This window comes from Drosophila navojoa, chromosome 5 (assembly GCF_054131105.1).
Source record: "Drosophila navojoa isolate 15081-1374.11 chromosome 5, UAZ_NAV_1.0, whole genome shotgun sequence".
Taxonomy (NCBI): domain Eukaryota; kingdom Metazoa; phylum Arthropoda; class Insecta; order Diptera; family Drosophilidae; genus Drosophila; species Drosophila navojoa.
The window spans coordinates 11,872,766-11,890,326 of NC_142893.1; the positions used below are offsets into that span (position 1 = coordinate 11,872,766).

The 17,561-nt window shown below is 43.8% G+C and overlaps 8 protein-coding genes across 8 annotated transcripts in view; 5 read left to right on the forward strand and 3 right to left on the reverse strand.

Moving 5' to 3' along the window:
• Nucleotides 1-1,161: 1,161 nt before the first annotated feature.
• Nucleotides 1,162-3,244, reverse strand: Alp7 (Alkaline phosphatase 7). The gene is made up of 4 exons (XM_018105242.3): nucleotides 3,088-3,244; nucleotides 2,682-3,031; nucleotides 1,596-2,616; nucleotides 1,162-1,534 (listed from the first exon to the last, which is right to left on the reverse strand). The coding sequence occupies exons 1-4, from the start codon at nucleotides 3,161-3,163 to the stop codon at nucleotides 1,353-1,355; spliced, it is 1,629 nt and encodes a 542-aa protein (XP_017960731.1). The 5' UTR covers nucleotides 3,164-3,244; the 3' UTR covers nucleotides 1,162-1,352.
• A 938-nt stretch (nucleotides 3,245-4,182) lies between these two features.
• levy (cytochrome c oxidase subunit 6A levy) lies at nucleotides 4,183-4,906 on the forward strand. The gene is made up of 2 exons (XM_018105237.3): nucleotides 4,183-4,382; nucleotides 4,504-4,906. Exons 1-2 carry the CDS (start codon nucleotides 4,286-4,288, stop codon nucleotides 4,734-4,736), a joined length of 330 nt encoding a protein of 109 aa, XP_017960726.1. The 5' UTR covers nucleotides 4,183-4,285; the 3' UTR covers nucleotides 4,737-4,906.
• A 105-nt stretch (nucleotides 4,907-5,011) lies between these two features.
• On the reverse strand, nucleotides 5,012-10,226 carry pita (zinc finger protein pita). Its single transcript, XM_089260907.1, has 3 exons — nucleotides 9,882-10,226; nucleotides 6,253-7,374; nucleotides 5,012-6,189 (listed from the first exon to the last, which is right to left on the reverse strand). The coding sequence occupies exons 1-3, from the start codon at nucleotides 10,044-10,046 to the stop codon at nucleotides 5,284-5,286; spliced, it is 2,193 nt and encodes a 730-aa protein (XP_089117033.1). The 5' UTR covers nucleotides 10,047-10,226; the 3' UTR covers nucleotides 5,012-5,283.
• On the forward strand, nucleotides 7,488-9,501 carry Dcp-1 (Death caspase-1). The gene is made up of 3 exons (XM_018105233.3): nucleotides 7,488-8,041; nucleotides 8,421-8,974; nucleotides 9,039-9,501. Exons 1-3 carry the CDS (start codon nucleotides 7,896-7,898, stop codon nucleotides 9,293-9,295), a joined length of 957 nt encoding a protein of 318 aa, XP_017960722.1. The 5' UTR covers nucleotides 7,488-7,895; the 3' UTR covers nucleotides 9,296-9,501.
• Nucleotides 10,227-10,772: 546 nt separating the features above from the next.
• Rrp4 (exosome complex component Rrp4) lies at nucleotides 10,773-11,845 on the reverse strand. Its single transcript, XM_018105238.3, has 2 exons — nucleotides 11,316-11,845; nucleotides 10,773-11,260 (listed from the first exon to the last, which is right to left on the reverse strand). The coding sequence occupies exons 1-2, from the start codon at nucleotides 11,760-11,762 to the stop codon at nucleotides 10,805-10,807; spliced, it is 903 nt and encodes a 300-aa protein (XP_017960727.1). The 5' UTR covers nucleotides 11,763-11,845; the 3' UTR covers nucleotides 10,773-10,804.
• Nucleotides 11,846-11,881: 36 nt separating this feature from the next.
• On the forward strand, nucleotides 11,882-15,327 carry Pi3K59F (phosphatidylinositol 3-kinase 59F). The gene is made up of 7 exons (XM_018105222.3): nucleotides 11,882-12,033; nucleotides 12,091-12,712; nucleotides 12,773-12,868; nucleotides 12,921-13,006; nucleotides 13,064-13,938; nucleotides 14,003-14,276; nucleotides 14,341-15,327. The coding sequence occupies exons 1-7, from the start codon at nucleotides 11,963-11,965 to the stop codon at nucleotides 15,146-15,148; spliced, it is 2,832 nt and encodes a 943-aa protein (XP_017960711.1). The 5' UTR covers nucleotides 11,882-11,962; the 3' UTR covers nucleotides 15,149-15,327.
• On the forward strand, nucleotides 15,327-16,190 carry LOC108654140 (uncharacterized). Its single transcript, XM_018105234.3, has one exon. The coding sequence runs from the start codon at nucleotides 15,327-15,329 to the stop codon at nucleotides 15,954-15,956; it is 630 nt and encodes a 209-aa protein (XP_017960723.1). The 3' UTR covers nucleotides 15,957-16,190.
• apt (apontic) overlaps nucleotides 16,062-17,561 on the forward strand; it is a 44,554-nt gene continuing 43,054 nt past the window's right edge. The window contains exon 1 of the mRNA XM_018105226.3: nucleotides 16,062-16,215. Coding sequence (XP_017960715.1) covers nucleotides 16,201-16,215 — 15 coding nt within the window. The 5' untranslated portion in view covers nucleotides 16,062-16,200. The remainder of the gene's footprint in view (nucleotides 16,216-17,561) is intronic.

The following is a 17,561-nucleotide window of genomic DNA, read 5'->3' on the forward strand; positions in this document are numbered from 1 at the left end:
GACTCAGAATTGGGCAGCAGCAGCAGCAGCAGACAGAGCAAACAAAGCAGCAGAGGCTGCACAGACTGAGATGACGCAATGTGAACCGCAAGGACCCAGCCTTGGAATCCTTAATTGCAAACTCTTTATGCATGCGAATACAAACAAAAAATTGATGTTTATTGTCTCGACAAACTGTTTCACAGTCATTTGTGTCAAAAACGCGTTAAAAACAGCAACAACAAAAAATACAAAAAAAAAAAAAACATTTAAAAAGGCAGCCAACAATGAACACAATTACAAGTCTAAGTCAACGAGTGAGCGAGACAGCTGCTGCTCTAAATGCCTGTGTGGGTGCCACTTGCCCGTTGCAAGCTAACAGATACATTTGTGCATGACTGACGCACTGATAATACTTGAACCTGACATTCAGAAAATATTACAAACACACACGCACACACACACACAAACATTGACACACACTCATATGCATTAAGTGTTAGCACTCCAAGTCCAAGTGATACAAAATCGATGTCGTTCGTCAGGCGGCAATTGAAACAAATGTGAATGCAAGCAGCAGAGCAAAGCTTAACAGAGAGATACTCATTAAATTTGAGAAAACTAAAAGAAAATTAAATTAAAATAAATAAGATGACAGTAATTCAATCTTACCCAAGGCACAATCACATTTCCATTTCTTCCTAGTCTAATATGTGCATGCTCTTCAAAGGGTGGCATGGAATATTACAGGGTATTCAGCACGCACAAACTTTCCAAATATGTATTGCATATATATTTACTCGCAAGATGTTTGTATGTTTGATGCGTTTTAAATTGAAATCAATTTTTAGTTGAAAAAAATCTATATATATAAAATTTGCATTTCATGTGAGAACAGGAATTCGCATAAATAAGTTTCCATGCGAAACATGCATAAAATGTCAATAAATAAAACGGGTAATGTCAATTTAATTATTGATTTTTAGCAATGTTGTTTCATTTATTTATTTTTTTTTTTTTTCATTCCTAATTAATTAAAGTGGAGAAATCGTTTAGCCAGCTGTCAACTTGAATACGCAATGAATATAACATTTATATTAACATTTACATTAGTATTAGCATTAGCATTAAATCAGCCTTGACTGTTGAGGGTATGGGAGATAAATAAATATTTAAAAAAAATTGATATACACAATTTATTTGATATTCCCTAGGTATAAGGAGTCCACGAATGGAAACCCCCGCGCAGAAAACTTCAAGAACTATTATGAAAAATTATTTTCATAACATGCAAATCAACATTTGCTGGTTTAGGTTATTTGCTGTTATGTAATCATAGCCATTTAGAGGTAAGCATCCCTAGTTTCAGTTGCTCAGTTATCGCAGACGGTAGGCCCGTTGCCAATGCAGCCGGCATAGGCCATGAGATGGGGTATTGTGTGCTGTTGCATAACACCGGAGAATAGATGACTCTGGGGACCGGTGGCAAAGATGCCAACGTCATCACCCGAATGGACGCCAATGTTGCCAGTTATATAACTCGGAAAGATGAACGCTAAATGATAGAGTAGATTATAAGCAATAGGTATTCCTCGTAGTCGCACTTCTGCACTTACAGGGATCATCGATTTTATCCTCGAGCGGCACGCGTTTGCCATTCTCATCCAGATACGGCTTGGTGCCGACGGCATAATTCAAGGTGGCATACCTAACGCCATTGACATCGGTATCGTGTTGATTGAGTCCCAGAATATTTGTACCGCGACCCGGATAGCCAGAGATGGACAGCGGATGGCCATGATCCGAGGTGACCACAATCAAAGTTTCGTTGGGATTTGTCATGCCCAGCGCCGTTTCGACAGCCTTGGATAGCTCGTGCACCTCGTTAAGCCCTATCTGAGGTACATTGAAATGATTACCGTAGTCGATGAGCCCACCCTCGATGAACAGAAAGTAGCCATTAGGATTCTGGCTGACCACTTCGATGGCTTTTTTGGTCATCTCCTCCAATGTGGGCTGCTTTTCCGCATCGGCCAACTTGTGGAAGTCCATGACACCAGAATTGAAGAGACCGATCAATCGAGGCGTGTTCTTGGGATTCACGCTCAGCAACTGCTTGCGATTGTAGGCCAGAGCTCCATCCGGATGCAACGATTGCCACCTGGATAGCAAATTGACGCCATCCGACCGTTCGCCCTGGTTGCCGAACTTATCCGTGATTGATTTCGGCAAAAATTTGCCCATGCCGCCGCCCAGCATCACATCAAAGTTCTTGCCCGGCTCCTTGGTAATCAGCTGCGTGGCAATGTCCGTGCAGGACTCGGGGAAGTTTTTATCCTCGCCATAGGTAACAATGTCCGTGTCGGACTCAAAGAACCGATTGGTGGCATGTGCATAGGCGCCCGAGGGACTGGCATGTGTCAAGGTTGTCGTGGTCACAATTCCACTGCCCTTGCCCGCTGCCTGAGCCCAGGCGGCAATGGAGCTCACTTGATTGGCGGGATCCTCACTGCCGCTGCAATTGTTGAAGTTCACGTTGGCCGTGATGCCCAGGGCGACAATGTTGGTCTTGACGCCACACAGATAGGCGGTGGCAGTGCAGGCAGAGTCTGGCACTTGAGCATTGGAGCAATAGGTCTGTCCGAATGGAGAATATCAATCAGAATGCAAGTGGATGTCAAACAGTTTTGTTCACTGCTTACCCGACTCAATCCCGTGTAGGGGAACTTCTCAAAGCTGAGCGAGTCCTCTTCTCCTGTGTTGCCCTTCAGTTGACCCTTCAGAATTCTGGCAGCTGCGATTGTTGTTAGCGACATTCCATCGCCCAGGAACATGATTATATTCTTGGCCTTCCTCTTGTCGGGCTGCGGCAATGCCAAACGTTTGGCCAACTCCTCATTGGCAATGTCATACCAGAACTGAGCGTCCTTCTCCTCCGGTGGCGTATACTTGTTCTTCGCCAAAGCATTGGGATCCATTATATTCGCACCTCTAGCCGAACCTATGGGCCCAGATGACCCCACCAGCTGCTCCTGCGTGTGGACTTCCTTCACTGCCAAAGAATTCGATTCTTAGCTTCAAATACCCCCAGCTAAACTAAGCACTTACAATTGAAGGTAGCGGCCGACCGAGCTGTCGCTACTAATGCACTAAGCAGCGCAATAGTAATAAAGAGATACCCCATACTTGTGCTTGAGTTGCTCACAGACTGACACCGAGGCTTCCCTTATTCCCACGTATTTATAGAAACAGTTGCCGGAGACTCTAATCTAAATTACTCAATAGCTCGGTTTATGCAGCCTCATTTCAGTTATCATTTAAATCTGTCAGCTTTTTGGGCATCGTAATTTTATTAGCCTTATATGACTTGATATGTTGTCGTTAATTTGGCCAAGGAAGAATGAAGCAGTCTGCCAGCAAATCCGATCTGTCTGGTTGTGAGGCGCAAAACATCTGTGGACAAAATTAAATATAGATAAGATTACTTTTGGACACGTTTTTGTCTTTTTTGGCTTTTCACCATGAACGTGATCAAATAATGAACAATGCAAGACTTGCAGTGATCCTCAAATCATGAATCTAGATCTTAGATTTCATCCTTGAGGCAGAAAACAGAAATAGGAAAAGGATGGGGTGGAGTCTGTTATTTGCCTAGATAGTTAATATATTTAAATCTCCGACTTAACTTTATCTCTAAGTGCGAACAAAATCGCTTGTCAAACTTTCTCTAGCTTAGAAAATCCCCTGGGATTCTCAAGTAATAAAACCATGTTTGTCAAGATCTGGCGATGCATATGGATTATTTATATTATCTTTTGTGGTATGATTACTAATTACTAAAGCATTTTCCCTGTTAATAAACTTTTTATTTTTTAATTTATTTAGCAATCTGAGACTCCATAAAAATAGTTGCATAATGTTAGGCATAGGAAAATCATATTTGTACGCCGTTATATATAAAAAATGGTATTTAAAGCAGACTCTGGTATTTTTCGGTATGATATCGATAGCATTTAGGAAAATAATTATTGTTTTCTTTTGTTTCAAAACCCTCCCGTTATTAACTTAATATGAGTATTTATTTTAATACATTTCCTTTCAATAATTAACATTTTTAAATAATATTTTTGCAGCACTGGAAATTGAATGATGACAGCCTTAAATTAACAGCTGATACTTACTGTAAATAACAGAACAGCGGAATGTTAATTTAACAGGCGAACGAACAGAGCTGACTGTCAAAGATAAGAAGAAGAGTGAATTTTCATTTATAAATCACATAAGGCACAGAAATTACAACGTAAATATGTCGTTTGTGTTGAACAACGCGATCCGTCGCCAAATTGGCGTTATTGCCGCCAGAAACATGTCCGGCACTGCCGCCGTAGCTGGAGAACATTCTGGTAAATATGCCCACAGTCGATAATATCCTCCCTCATAGGTTAAGGTTATATAATTTGTTGTTTCCACCAAAACTTAAAATATCGTTGAGAGCATTTGCTTAAATATCTGATCTCTTGGCAGGTGGCTACAAGGTCTGGAAGCGTCTGTCTTTCTTCGTGGCCATGCCAGCAGTTGGTCTGTGCATGCTGAACGCCTACCTGAAGCACCAGGAGGAGCACGACCACCCTCGTCCGGAATTCGTCAAGTACGAATACCTGCGTCGCCGTGAGAAGCGTTTCCCCTGGGGCGAGGGCAACAAGAGCCTGTTCCACAACCCCCATGTTAACGCTCTGCCCGATGGTTATGAACACTAAGCGGTTATACCACTCTTTGTAAAAGTGTCGTAGCTCTTGGTAAACTGCCAATGCTGCTATAATAAATAACACTCAATGTATTTAAACATATTGTTAGCTGTAATTGATGTGGAAATACACACAAACACTCCCGATAAACTTAACTAAATAAAGAGTGACAAACTGGATAAGCGACCGAAGAATAGTTTGCTAAGGCATCACTCCGAATCTCAAATAGATTTCCAGGCATCGCCTAAATAGTGTCATACCTATGGATAGACAAAGTCTCATGCTAATTTTTTTTTAGATAAATATTTATTTGTTACTACGTTCCTTGTATACAATTTTCATCCACTTCTCTTCACATTTCAATTATTAGAATCCGAGTTGGACACAAACGAAACTAGATGTAAATTCATAAAAATGTGTAACTTTTGTTTTTAAAAAATTGAAAATGACTCGTGATTGATCCTTTTATACATTTGCCAAATGTAAAGAACATTTCTTATGCTTAAACCAAGTCTTGGTTTATAAACGTTGCTGTCCCAGAATAAAATCCGGGTCGAATCTACTTGGAGCTCTGCTGCTTTGAGCTTGTGCCTTTTGCGTTTCTTTGCTTGGAGCCTGGTTTTTCCGGACTTGCGGAAACTTTCTTAGTCAATCTTTTGCCCGAGTCACTTGGTTTCACATTCTTCTCTTTGGTCTCTTGCCGGCGCGTTTGACGTTTGTTTTCAGGCGAAACGGAGGCAGCTGCGGGTGACTTTGATGTGCGAGATCTTTTCAGTACCTCTGGCGAAGACGGCTCATCTTTGATGCTCTTTGACGGTGACTCTTGTTTGGATTTTTCGGTATCCGCTGACTTGGAACTCGGATTGAGTTTACGTATTTTTGACTGCGGTGGCGTCACTGATTCGTTTGAAGCTGTCTGCGACTCTTCGCCTAATAGCTCTGCCATTAATTCGGACTCCTCCTCGGCATCTGCTTTGCTGCCTCCCTGCTCGTATTCGCTTTCATTCTGATAAGGCACCATGTCCACCACATGATCGTCCTCGATGTGTTTCTGCAACTGACCTGAGGTCATGAATATTAAATCGCAAAACTCGCAGGCATGACGTTCGCTCTTCTTGTGCGCCTGCATGTGCGGCTCCAGGCTATCGAAGTCAGCAATGCTAGCCTGGCACAGCGGGCAGACCAACGAGATGCTGGCATGGATGACCGAGTGGTCCACGAGACTGTCGTAAGTGGGATGCGAATCCTTGCAAATGCTGCACGTAAATGATGCCACCACGGCCTGTTTGTGCATGCGCAGATGCCGCGACAGGTGGTGCGAGAGCAGGTACGACTTGTTGCAATACTTGCATGGATAAACACGCTTGCCGGCATGCGCAACCAGATGACGCGCCAGCTTACCAGCGGTCACAAAACTCCGACTGCAGTACTGACACGGGAACGGCAGATTAGTGCTATGAATGACCTGAAGAAAAACATAAAGATGAATCACACACACATATAAAGACTGCTCTCAATTTGCACTCACTTCGTGTCGTTCCAGGCCCTGCTTAAAAGCGAACGCCTTCTGGCACACTCCACACTGGAACGGCCTCTTCTTGGTGTGGCGCTCTGCATGCTTCTCCATCTCTTTGCGTGAGATGAACGGCTTCTCGCAGTAAACACATATAAACTTGGGCACCTCGGTGTGGGTGCGCTCGTGCCGATGCAGCAGAGCACGACGAGTGAAGGCCTTCTCACAGACGCTGCACTTGTATGGGCGCTCGCCTGTGTGTATAAAGTTGTGCTTCTGCAGATCGTATTTGGAGAAGAAGCTCTTGTCACACTCGGGGCACTGGAAGCTGCGTGTGCGAGAATGATTGACAACATGTATGTCAAGCAGCTGCATCAATGGAAACGAACGATCGCAGTGGGGACATGGAAAGACGTTTGTCGCTACGGGCGCTGCATTCTTTATCGGATCTGCAGCCGGATCATTTGATTCGATCGCATCCGTATCGAGTATTTCCGTAACAAGCGCCACGTTGCCATCCTCGTAGTGCTTTATTTGTGGCGTGGCCAGGCGAGGCTCTGATGGTGTGGTGGCACCTTTGTTAAGTAGTCGCATCGATGATTTGTTGAGCACCTTTGGCTTCTTAGCCGAAGGCGTTGCAGAAGCAGGCGCTACGTCGCCCAGATCTAGTTCGTCAGCCATATCGGCAAGTAGATTGTGCACATCGTCCATGGAAAGCTCCTGGTTGTTCTCTACTTTCACTTCATATGACTTCGCCTGTGAGCGTTTCGCCGGAGACGCTCTTGGAGGAATCGGTGGCTCAGCAGAGCTCACCGCACCCGAGTTGAGCAGCTTCTTGGTGAGGCTGCTGGTTTCCAATACCTGCACGCTTTCAATCTGGACATTATTTGACTTGGCCATGGAGTTGAGCAGCTTTTTGGGTTGCATTTCTGCAGAGTCCTTCTTAGCTGCACCCATTTGATTGGCTATCAATGGGGCACGGGGCTTCTCCAGTGGTTCAGGCCATTTGCCTGTTAGCGGATATTGTCGCAGTAGAGTGTCCGCATTTTTACACATCTGCTTGAAGCGGTAGCAGTGCTCGAAAAGCAGACGACAGTCCAAACAGATATAGCTGGGCATTCCATCATTGCTCTGGACCTGTTTAATTAAAAACAATAAATAAACAAACGCGTTTACATGTGAATGGTAAAACATATTCAAGTGGCAGCACCGCGCATGCGCTCTGACCATGCCAACGGCAAAGGTGGCAACGCCTTATGCAGTTGGCGGCAAGCGCTGCACAACTACAAGTGCACTCGCACGATTTGTTTTCGTGAGTGCAGAGTTCGCTCTACGCCGCATTCATTAATTGATTGATTAAACGCGGTTAACCATAAAAGGATATTTATGTTATTCTTAATCAAATACAAATTATAACTGTTGGTCACGTGGCAAGCGTAATAAATCAGCTGTTTACAGTGCAAAAAAATAAAACTAAGCATATATCAGTGCAAGCAAACACATACATATACATATATAAAATACTTGGCTAGTGGAAAGGGCGCAACAATTGAATAAGCAGAACAAAAGCAATACAACAAGGAGAAACGCACACAAGCGCGAGTACAGGGATAGAGAAGAAAGAACGAGATAATAGGAGAAGACCAAACACAAGTAAAATGACGGACGAATGGAAAATTAGATCCTTTGGCTCTCACGACCTTGACAGCGGGAAAATAAACAACAATGCTGATACCATCGACGCAAAAGGAGAAGCGAGCGCAAATTCTAAGCGAAGCGGTGGTGAAGCCAATGCCGTCGCACCGTAAGTGTGTTTCTTTTTTTATGTGCATACATATGCATGTATGTATGTACATATGTATATACCATGCGCCGTATAAGATGAAGAGGGTGTAATGATCGTGTTGAGATATATGTACATATACATATATATGTAAAATTTCTTTAACAAAAACGAGTTCTCAAAGCTTTGATAAGCAATCGACTTCAATCGAGTTATATAAATTATATTCTGTAGAGTGTTCTGCAAGTTAAACATGTGTCTTTGTGTATGCATTGATAATAGTCACTCCATTTCCTGCACTTTACTGTGAGATTTGTTAGTTGGCTATCAGAGCTCTATATGTATAATAATGAGCCAATTACTGATAATACGAATTTGTTTTATCTTTTGGTTGAATCAGCCCAATAAATAAATATGTCGCTCGAATGACTACCGACCGATACGCTAAGGAATATAATATGAATCATAAGCACCGGGGACAGGCCCTCATCTTCAATCACGAAAATTTTACTATACCCTATCTGTCAACGCGTCGAGGCACCAATGTGGACAGCGAACAGCTATCTAAAGCCCTGGAACGTCTAGGTTTCGAGGTGACTGTACACAAGGATTGCATCCTGAGCGAGATTCTGGATGTTGTAAGCAAGACTGCTGCCAAGGATCACACTGACAATGATTGCATAGTGATTGCGGTGATGTCCCATGGCGAGCACGGTCACCTCTATGCCAAAGATGTTCAATACAGGCTGGACAGCATCTGGACCTATTTTACCGCTAACAATTGCCCCACGCTAGCTGGTAAACCAAAGTTATTCTTCATACAGGCCTGTCAGGGTGATAAACTTGATCCGGGCTCGACGATGGTAAAGGAAACGGAAACGGATGGCGATTCCTCGACGAGCTACAAAATACCTACACATGCCGACTTTTTATTCTCATATTCAACAATCCCAGGTAATCTCTATCATTATTATTATTAGATTGTTACCCGGCTATAGCCAAATCTTTTATGCTGCAGGATACTTTTCGTGGCGCAACACTGATAACGGCTCATGGTACATTCAGTCGCTCATAAAGGAGCTCAATGAAAATGGAAAGGAATACAATATGCTCACATTGCTGACTTTCGTTAGCCAACGTGTGGCCGTCGATTACGAATCGAACGTGCCATCGAATCCGTTGATGGATCGTCAGAAGCAAATTCCATGTGTGACGTCAATGTTGACGCGCATTTTGCGCTTTAATGACAAACCCCCTTACAGCCAGGCAGGCTAACAACCGCCGCTGACTGACTTACACAACAAATTCCAATTAAAATTAAGTTGCAATTATTGGGTAGAACCATGCCATCTTCCATTATTTTCAGAATTATATTTATAGATTAAGCAACAAGACACATATGAATAGATAAGCAAACCAAGAATCGTATATATATTTGATATGCAAACATAAATAAACATGAATGAAAGACGAAAACTGAAGTATAATAATTAAATTGTATTTTTAAATGTTCCCTTCAGCTGTCTAGCGATCTGGCAGCATTGCGCCAAGCTGCATTTGTGTATGTGAATTTTTGTACAGTTGTCGCCATATTGGTAAAATGGTAAATAATATTCTTGAGTGATTTGTTTATCCTATTATCGGTCTCTCACAATTAAACACATTTCTAACACGGCTGTCCTGGCTGTAGCGGAATATTGTTGACTGTAAAAGCCCGCCAAATTTGTTAGCGAAGACGCCAACGCAGCTATTTAGAAACCAACCAGCGATGACAAACATCTTAGCTAAGTTCTTTGATTATTCATCTTCAGGCCAATAGAGATGATGGCTTAGTCTAACCTAGAACCAAATCGCGACTTACCTCTATAGATGTTATAGCCATTATTTGCAGCGGCAGCGACGCGGTCGACTTTACGCGTGTGTTTTCAACGTAAATTGAGGCAAGTTTGCTTTGTTGCACCAGACAGAAGCGGCATATTTCCTTTTTGCGTAATTCAGTTTCGCGCACAACGCCAATGTCAGCCATTTCGAAATTTGTATAGTCTTTATCTTGACGTAGCAATTAAATCACGCGCAAGGTAGTTGATTATAATTATTTTGTTGTAAATGAAGAAAAAATAGGAATCAAAATTAGAAACACAATGCCTTGCATCAATACACGAACCTCGAACAGAGCTGCCACCCTTGACGCAAAGAGGCCATTTTTCTTGGCGTTGCCAGAGGGCTAAACAAAGCGTTGCTACTTAGATGCAGGGCAAATTCACTAAATATTCATAGTAAACAAATCGTTTTTGTTTTGACCACATATTCGTGGTGTAATGCAGTTCTGAAAAGGAAATGTTTTGGGTAACATCAGATTATCGATTAAAGACTTGTTGACAAGAGTTTGTAACAAACGTAGCCAATTATTTGCATTATAATTAATAATTGATTAATATAAAAGTGAGATAAACAATTTTTATTCACTTATTAAATAAAAAGATATAAAATTACTGCGTGTTTTAGATGACTAAGTCGGATATTTATTTAAAGTAAATTCAGACGGGTTTCTATTGTTTAGGTAGCCCTATGCCAAGTCAGGTAGTTTGATAATTTAGGTCTACGAGGTACGAGGTTGCAAAATAACTACAGCTGAATCAATCGATATACTTATATATATCGTGTAGAAGAACAGACAACCTATACGAACTCCAAGGACTTCTCTGTTAGCTAGACTGACAGCAATATATCTTAGCAATAATAATACAAAAAGTCGAATATGTATATTTTATTGTGGCCCTTGCATCATTCCATAAGATCGACATCTCGGAGCCGAGCCTGCGTCTGCTCGCCAATATCGAAGATTACATGCTGCTGAAGTAGCTCACGGGATTCGTATTTCAGCGACTCGTCGTAAGCGTATTGAATGCTTGTATCGTATAACATCAGTTTACACTTGGCCAGTGCCAGGATGCAGTTGCGTAGGCGTGCTATAACCTCGCGTTCGTTTCGTGGCACCACCTCCGTCAAGTTCTGAGCGAAGCCACCCTCGCCGCCGACCTGTTCGTCGGTCTTTGTGGGCGATATCCAGATGTAGCCATTGTTGCCTAGAATGACGGACGCTCCACATGGCAGATTATGAAAATGCATCTTTCGCCGTTTGACAAGCGCTGGGAAAACCTTGACCAGTATGCCCTGGGATAGTTTGCCATATTTTAAACTGCGGGTGTATAGCGACAATGTGCCCTCCTCAAAGACATTCTGCAAAATGCTCAATAAGTCAAGTATAAGCATAATTTACTTTCGCCTTACTGACCTGCACTTCGGCAGATATCAAATCTCCTTCGTCCAGATAACGTCTCATCATCTGTTCATCCTCTGCCGACCTCCGCCTTAGCTCGCCACCTGGTAGATTTACTGAAGAAAGTAGCAGCAATGAGTCCAAGCGTGAATTTGTGTCAACTCGCCAACGTTTTTGACCCACTTCCAATACACGTGCAACTACCACATCGCCGATCTCGCCCACATAACGACTCTTAAGCGGTCGCACCGATATCAACTTGTTCACCTTCTCAATCACGCCTGCCACTGAGGCTTTTATGTTTTCGTCTTCCACGAAGGTGCCATGGCCGCGCATAAAGCCTGCCTCTGGCATCAGCACCTCGCCGGGCGTATAAATGCGTGGGAGTTGCTCTTGGTTATCGGCCAATGCAGTCCAATCTACGCGATCCGACGCCAGCTCTATTATTGCATTTGTGGCCATCTTAATCTTTCCTAGTCAGTTCCAATGTGTTCGCGCCTGCTTTGCTTCTTCTTCTGTTAAGAATGCGTGCTTCTGTTAACTTATCATTTCGATAAACACAACAAAAGAAATTTATCGATATGTTTGAATTTCAATCAGCTGATTGCTGATAGGTTCGTCATCAAGCAGCTGCTTGTGGATGAAAAATAAAAATAGTCGCAATGGATCAGCCTGATGATCATTTTCGCTATATACACAGTTCCTCACTACACGAACGTGTCCAAATTAAAGTGTTAGTAATCAATCACTCCATGCCCAATGATGTTAAATAATATATGTTCTCTCACAGTGGCACGCTCGAAGGCAAGAAACGCCAGCCTGATTACGAAAAACTGCTCGATGATCCCATACTACGTTTCTCGGGGCTCTATTCGGAGGAATATCCCTCGTTCCAAGTGCGACTACAGGTTTACAATGACGGACGTCCCTATTGCCTGCCTGTGCACAATTCATACAAGGCCTTTAGCAAACGCTGGAGCTGGAATGAGTGGGTGACATTGCCATTGCTATTCTCGGATTTGCCACGGGGCGCCATGCTGGTTCTGACCATACTCGACTGCTCCGGTGCTGGCCAGACAACGGTGATTGGCGGTACTGCTATCTCCATGTTTGGCAAGGACGGCATGTTCCGTCAGGGCATGTACGATCTGCGTGTTTGGTTGGGCGTTGAGGGTGACGGCAACTTTCCGAGCAAAACCCCTGGCAAAGGCAAGGAATCCTCCAAATCGCAGATGCAACGGCTTGGCAAATTGGCCAAAAAGCACCGCAACGGCCAGGTGCAGAAGGTCGACTGGCTGGATCGCTTGACATTCCGTGAAATTGAAGTGATTAACGAGCGTGAGAAACGAATGTCCGACTACATGTTCCTCATGATCGAGTTCCCCACAATTATTGTGGATGATATGTACACCGTAAGGGCTATTATTTGCCTTCTATAAGAATATACGATAATGTGTTTTCATATTTTGTAGTATTCAGTTGTCTACTTTGAACCAGAAGTGGATAGCAAATATAAATTGCCAGCTAAACCAAAGTTAGTTCTGGTCCCGGACTCGGAGATTCAAATGGTAAGTAAAAAAAAGCTATTTCTAGCATTTTACTCAAAGTTTCTTATTGCAGGAAAATCTAGTTGAGCGCAAACATCATCGTCTGGCACGTTCGGAGCGCTCTGGTATTTCAGATCGGGATGCCAAGCCGACAACAATGTATGTATTATTGAAATTCTACTGAGCTTTCCAAATCCAATAACATTCTACCTCCAGCATTCGTGATCAATTGCATAAAATAGTTTGCTATCCACCGACGTATGTGCTGAACAGCGAGGAGCAGGACTTGGTGTGGAAATTCCGTTTCTATTTGTCCACGCACAAAAAGGCGCTCACAAAGTTTCTGAAGTGCATCAATTGGAAAATGAACGATGAGGTGACTCAGGCTCTTTGGATGTTAGCCAATTGGGCGCCCATGGATGTGGAGGATGCGCTGGAGCTGCTCAGTCCAACGTTTACACACCCGGAGGTGCGCAAATATGCGATCAGTCGGCTGGCGCAGGCACCCGACGAGGATCTCTTGCTCTATTTGCTGCAGCTAGTGCAGGCGCTCAAATATGAGGATCCACGCAACGTAATACAGCTGCACAAGCTCATCATACCAGAGCCAGAGCGTGATGCGGGCTGCTCACTGCTGGACGAGAGCGACTCTCTGCTCGACCAAAGCAGCATCTCCGACCTGAGCGCAGCGAGCAGCGCTCTGCATGCTTCGGTAATACCCGCCAATCAGCGTGCTGCGCTCACAGCACTCAAGGCCGAAAAATCGACGATGGCGAGCAGTGCCAGCGTACAGGCGATCAGGGCCAGCACACCGGCACTTCGGATGGACCGCGCCGAGGGCGGCGAAGTGAGCGCCGCCTCAATGGCCTCCCAATCCAATTCAAATACAACGCTTCTGGGTCAGGGCGTGCCCGTTAATCTGTGCACATTCCTAATACAGCGCGCCTGCAAGAATGCCACGCTGGCCAACTACTTGTACTGGTATCTGTCCATCGAGGTGGAGGATGTCGAATCGGTGCGTAAACAGGATCAGCGTGCGCACGACATGTATGCCATGGTCTATAACATATTCCTCAAGGTGCTGGATAACGGTGCGTAGATTTCCTGTCAACATGAAGCCCTCCTTAATACCTCCTCTCCATGTCTCGCATATAGGTAACTTCCATTTGCGCGGCATTTCCCACAATCTGCGCAAGCAGCAGTGCTTTATCGACGAGCTGGTCAAGTTGGTGAAGCTGGTGGCCAAGGAGCCAGGGAATCGCAACAAGAAAACGGAAAAGTTCCAGAAGCTACTCGCCGACCAGGTCATGTTCAAGGTGAACTTTACCAACTTTGAGCCAATCCCATTCCCCCTAGACCCAGAGATCTATATAACCAAAATAATACCAACGCGCACATCGCTATTTAAGAGCGCCTTGATGCCAGCCAAGTAAGTGGATTCAGCTCATATATTTAGCTGCTGAATGCTGATCATAATCATCTGCTGGTTACAGACTCACGTTTGTTACATCCATTGCTAAGCACGAGTATGTGGCCATTTTTAAGCATGGCGATGACCTGCGTCAGGATCAGCTCATACTGCAAATGATTACGTTGATGGACAAGCTGTTGCGGCGAGAGAATCTTGATCTCAAACTGACACCGTATAAAGTGCTGGCAACCAGCTCCAAGCATGGCTTCCTTCAGTACATCGACTCGTGCACCGTGGCCGAGGTGCTCGCCCGTGAGGGCAACATACTTAACTTCTTCAAACGCCACAATCCCTGCGACAGCGGACCCTTTGGCATCTCCTCCGAGGTCATGGACACATACATTAAGAGCTGTGCGGGCTACTGCGTCATCACATATTTGCTGGGTGTAGGCGATCGACATTTGGACAATCTGCTGCTAACCAGCAATGGCAAGCTGTTCCACATCGATTTTGGCTACATTCTTGGACGTGATCCGAAGCCCATGCCGCCGCCCATGAAGCTGAGCAAAGAAATGGTCGAGGCCATGGGCGGTGTCAGCTCGGATTTCTATCACGAATTTCGCAAGCAGTGCTATACGGCGTATTTGCATTTGCGCCGGCATGCCAATGTGATGCTCAATCTGTTCTCGCTCATGGTGGATGCCACAGTGCCCGATATTGCCCTGGAACCGGACAAGGCGGTCAAGAAAGTGGAGGAGAATCTGCAGTTGGGTCTCTCCGACGAGGAGGCGGTCCAGCACTTGCAGAGTCTGCTGGACATATCCATAACAGCTGTGATGCCCGCCCTGGTCGAGCAGATTCATCGGATAACGCAATACTGGCGCAAGTAAATATTTATAAATTTAATAATTTAACTAGTTTTAAGCTTATTTTAGTACAGTAGGTAATCAGAGTAGGTAAGGTATAAGCTCCTTATCTACAGTCAACTGTGTACTATATGAAAATATATACTATATGTCTCTATATATACATATGTATATAAAGATAAAAATATAAATCTGAAAAATAATGCATAATCGCTCCAAGAAGCCTGTGTGGACGCTGTTCAAGATATTGGAAATCATTCTAAGCTCGGCTTGCTGCTACAGGCACCTATTCTGTTATTTGGAGCATGGGATTCCCAACGTTTTTATATTGTGCGCGACTTATGCTAGTGGCGTCCTTTTGGGCGTTGCAGGATTGGTAGGATCTCTATTCTACGAACGAGTCGCGCACCGGTTCGAGGCCTTGATGAGCGGAACCATGGGCACGTTGAATATGATAACCGTCTACGTGAACATGTATTTGATTGAACATAATCAGCTGATGTCTTTTCTTAGCGAACATGAGCAGGAAAAGTATGCCTTTTACGTCTGCTGCAAAAGCAATGCCAGTTTGGCTTGGTTCGCTGTTGGCCTTTATTATCTGCATTGTTCCTTTGCCCTGGACATGATTTTCAATCGCAGAACAGTTAGAGACAAGGACAATGCGAAGATGCGCAGCAAGCGCCGACTTAAATTATATTTTATAAGCAAGTCATTCGAGCGCTATGTTAGCCGCTTTCGTTGGTTCAAATTGCTGTCAGCCAACATAAAGAATAAATCCCAAGTAAAACCCCCGTCACAGAGGAGAAGAATGTCAACGATGTTTAAACAATAAACGTTTCTCTTCACGCACTATCGATAAATTGGTCGTGCCAGCTGTTTGTGATAACAGCCCTGTGCTATTGCGCGCCCAAATTTACAGCTGTTTTGAAACTTTTGGCTATGGATGATTGTTATTGTAATATTTTTAGTGTGTAATTCGGTGTGTGCAAAATTTGTAACGTTTCGTGAGAACTTAGAGTGGTTTGTGATCAGTACAACTTTAATAACAACTCCAAACATCAACGTACTACAACTAAATGGCAAGCGGTGCGGTAAGTGTGAGCGTTTGTTTTATTCGAGTGCAGTTTCCTAGAAATTTCTGTCTGCAAAGTTTTTGGATTTTCATAGTTCAATTTCTATGCGTGGTGGTTTCGTGTGCCAACTTTTTGCCTAATGTGCGTGTATAGAATTGTGCTTAGTTAGTGGCAGGTACTCGTATCAAAAGTTTGTGCTCAAAGTTAGCAGAGGCTACTAAAGTTTCAGACCAAATAGCCCGCATTGCAGCCGCAGTTGGCATCCCGACCTCCAACTGCTGCTTATTGGAACAGAATTGGTCTACTACTCGCTCTTATTGGTTAACCTGTCTCTTTCTTTACAACCCACTCGCTCTTAGGCCAAAAGAGCGGCAGTACATTGGCAATTGCATTGCGAAGCATGAGTCAGCCACAAAACAGCTCTCACGTTGCCATTTGTTATTGTTGCGCTTGGTATGCAAGCATAACGCACACTTGCCTTGCCCACCCCGCTCTGCCGCTGTCCCGCGATCCACACTCTGGCAGCCGGCTGTGCCTGCAGGCAACCTCTCGCGCGCTACCATTCCTTATTGGAGCAGCACGTGTTCATTTTCGTGCAAAAATTTATAGTCGTGTATGTATGTATGCATACATACATATGTACTGCATGTTGTGTGTTGTTTTTATTTTGCATTTTGATTTTTTTTTATGTTTCTGTAGATGTGTGTGTGTGTATGCGTTGCGTCTGCATTTGTATGATGTTATATGCATATGTGTAAATATGCTTGTTGTGCTCTAGACAACAATTTATAGTTGCAGCTGGAAGTGGGTGTATGAGGGACTCAGAGTTGCCAGAAAGTGCAAGTTAATCTTAAGCGCTCGCATTGCGTCCCTCTGTGCTGTTCGTTTGTTAGTGTTGCCATTTTCCATGAGTGATCGATCATTGACATGATTGACTAAAAAATACTGCAAAAAAAAAAAAAACAAAAAAAAAAAACTATGTAATCAAAGTCATCAAAGAAGTCATTTTACTTTTGTGCAATTGTAATTCAAAGCTCAACTATGACTTCCTATATACTGCATTACATAAATTAGATGAGCTGGGCATGCATCACCCTTTAGTTTGGCAGCTACTACCCGTCAAATGACTCGTTTCGAAGTGTAACGTTGTAAACCAAACTCCCGTGCCGAAGGTTCCCATAGACGACAACCGAAAACAAAAAATCGACAACAACAAAAATAGCCAATCGCAAGCGAACGTTGTGTACGTGCTCCATAGATCGAAGGGGGGGTAATCAGTTTACGCTGACGTTGTTCTGTGATTCTTGCATGCCCATTCTCAGAGTCACACACACACACATACTTACTCTCGCACACTCATAGTT

Coding starts and splice junctions, on each gene's coding strand:
- pita (XM_089260907.1), bottom strand. CDS start 10,046: ATGGCTGACATTGGCGTTGTGCGCGAAACTGAATTACGCAAAAAGGAA. Junction 7,375..9,881: donor TGGCTATAACATCTATAGAG/GTAAGTCGCGAT, acceptor TTAATTAAACAG/GTCCAGAGCAATGATGGAAT. Junction 6,190..6,252: donor AGGGCCTGGAACGACACGAA/GTGAGTGCAAAT, acceptor GTTTTTCTTCAG/GTCATTCATAGCACTAATCT.
- levy (XM_018105237.3), top strand. CDS start 4,286: ATGTCGTTTGTGTTGAACAACGCGATCCGTCGCCAAATTGGCGTTATT. Junction 4,383..4,503: donor CGTAGCTGGAGAACATTCTG/GTAAATATGCCC, acceptor ATCTCTTGGCAG/GTGGCTACAAGGTCTGGAAG.
- Pi3K59F (XM_018105222.3), top strand. CDS start 11,963: ATGGATCAGCCTGATGATCATTTTCGCTATATACACAGTTCCTCACTA. Junction 13,007..13,063: donor GATGCCAAGCCGACAACAAT/GTATGTATTATT, acceptor TTCTACCTCCAG/CATTCGTGATCAATTGCATA. Junction 13,939..14,002: donor CCTCAAGGTGCTGGATAACG/GTGCGTAGATTT, acceptor TCTCGCATATAG/GTAACTTCCATTTGCGCGGC.
- Alp7 (XM_018105242.3), bottom strand. CDS start 3,163: ATGGGGTATCTCTTTATTACTATTGCGCTGCTTAGTGCATTAGTAGCG. Junction 3,032..3,087: donor GTCGGCCGCTACCTTCAATT/GTAAGTGCTTAG, acceptor ATTCTTTGGCAG/TGAAGGAAGTCCACACGCAG. Junction 1,535..1,595: donor GGATAAAATCGATGATCCCT/GTAAGTGCAGAA, acceptor TCTATCATTTAG/CGTTCATCTTTCCGAGTTAT.
- LOC108654140 (XM_018105234.3), top strand. CDS start 15,327: ATGCATAATCGCTCCAAGAAGCCTGTGTGGACGCTGTTCAAGATATTG.
- Dcp-1 (XM_018105233.3), top strand. CDS start 7,896: ATGACGGACGAATGGAAAATTAGATCCTTTGGCTCTCACGACCTTGAC. Junction 8,042..8,420: donor GAAGCCAATGCCGTCGCACC/GTAAGTGTGTTT, acceptor TGGTTGAATCAG/CCCAATAAATAAATATGTCG. Junction 8,975..9,038: donor CTCATATTCAACAATCCCAG/GTAATCTCTATC, acceptor TTTATGCTGCAG/GATACTTTTCGTGGCGCAAC.
- Rrp4 (XM_018105238.3), bottom strand. CDS start 11,762: ATGGCCACAAATGCAATAATAGAGCTGGCGTCGGATCGCGTAGATTGG. Junction 11,261..11,315: donor TGATATCTGCCGAAGTGCAG/GTCAGTAAGGCG, acceptor AGCATTTTGCAG/AATGTCTTTGAGGAGGGCAC.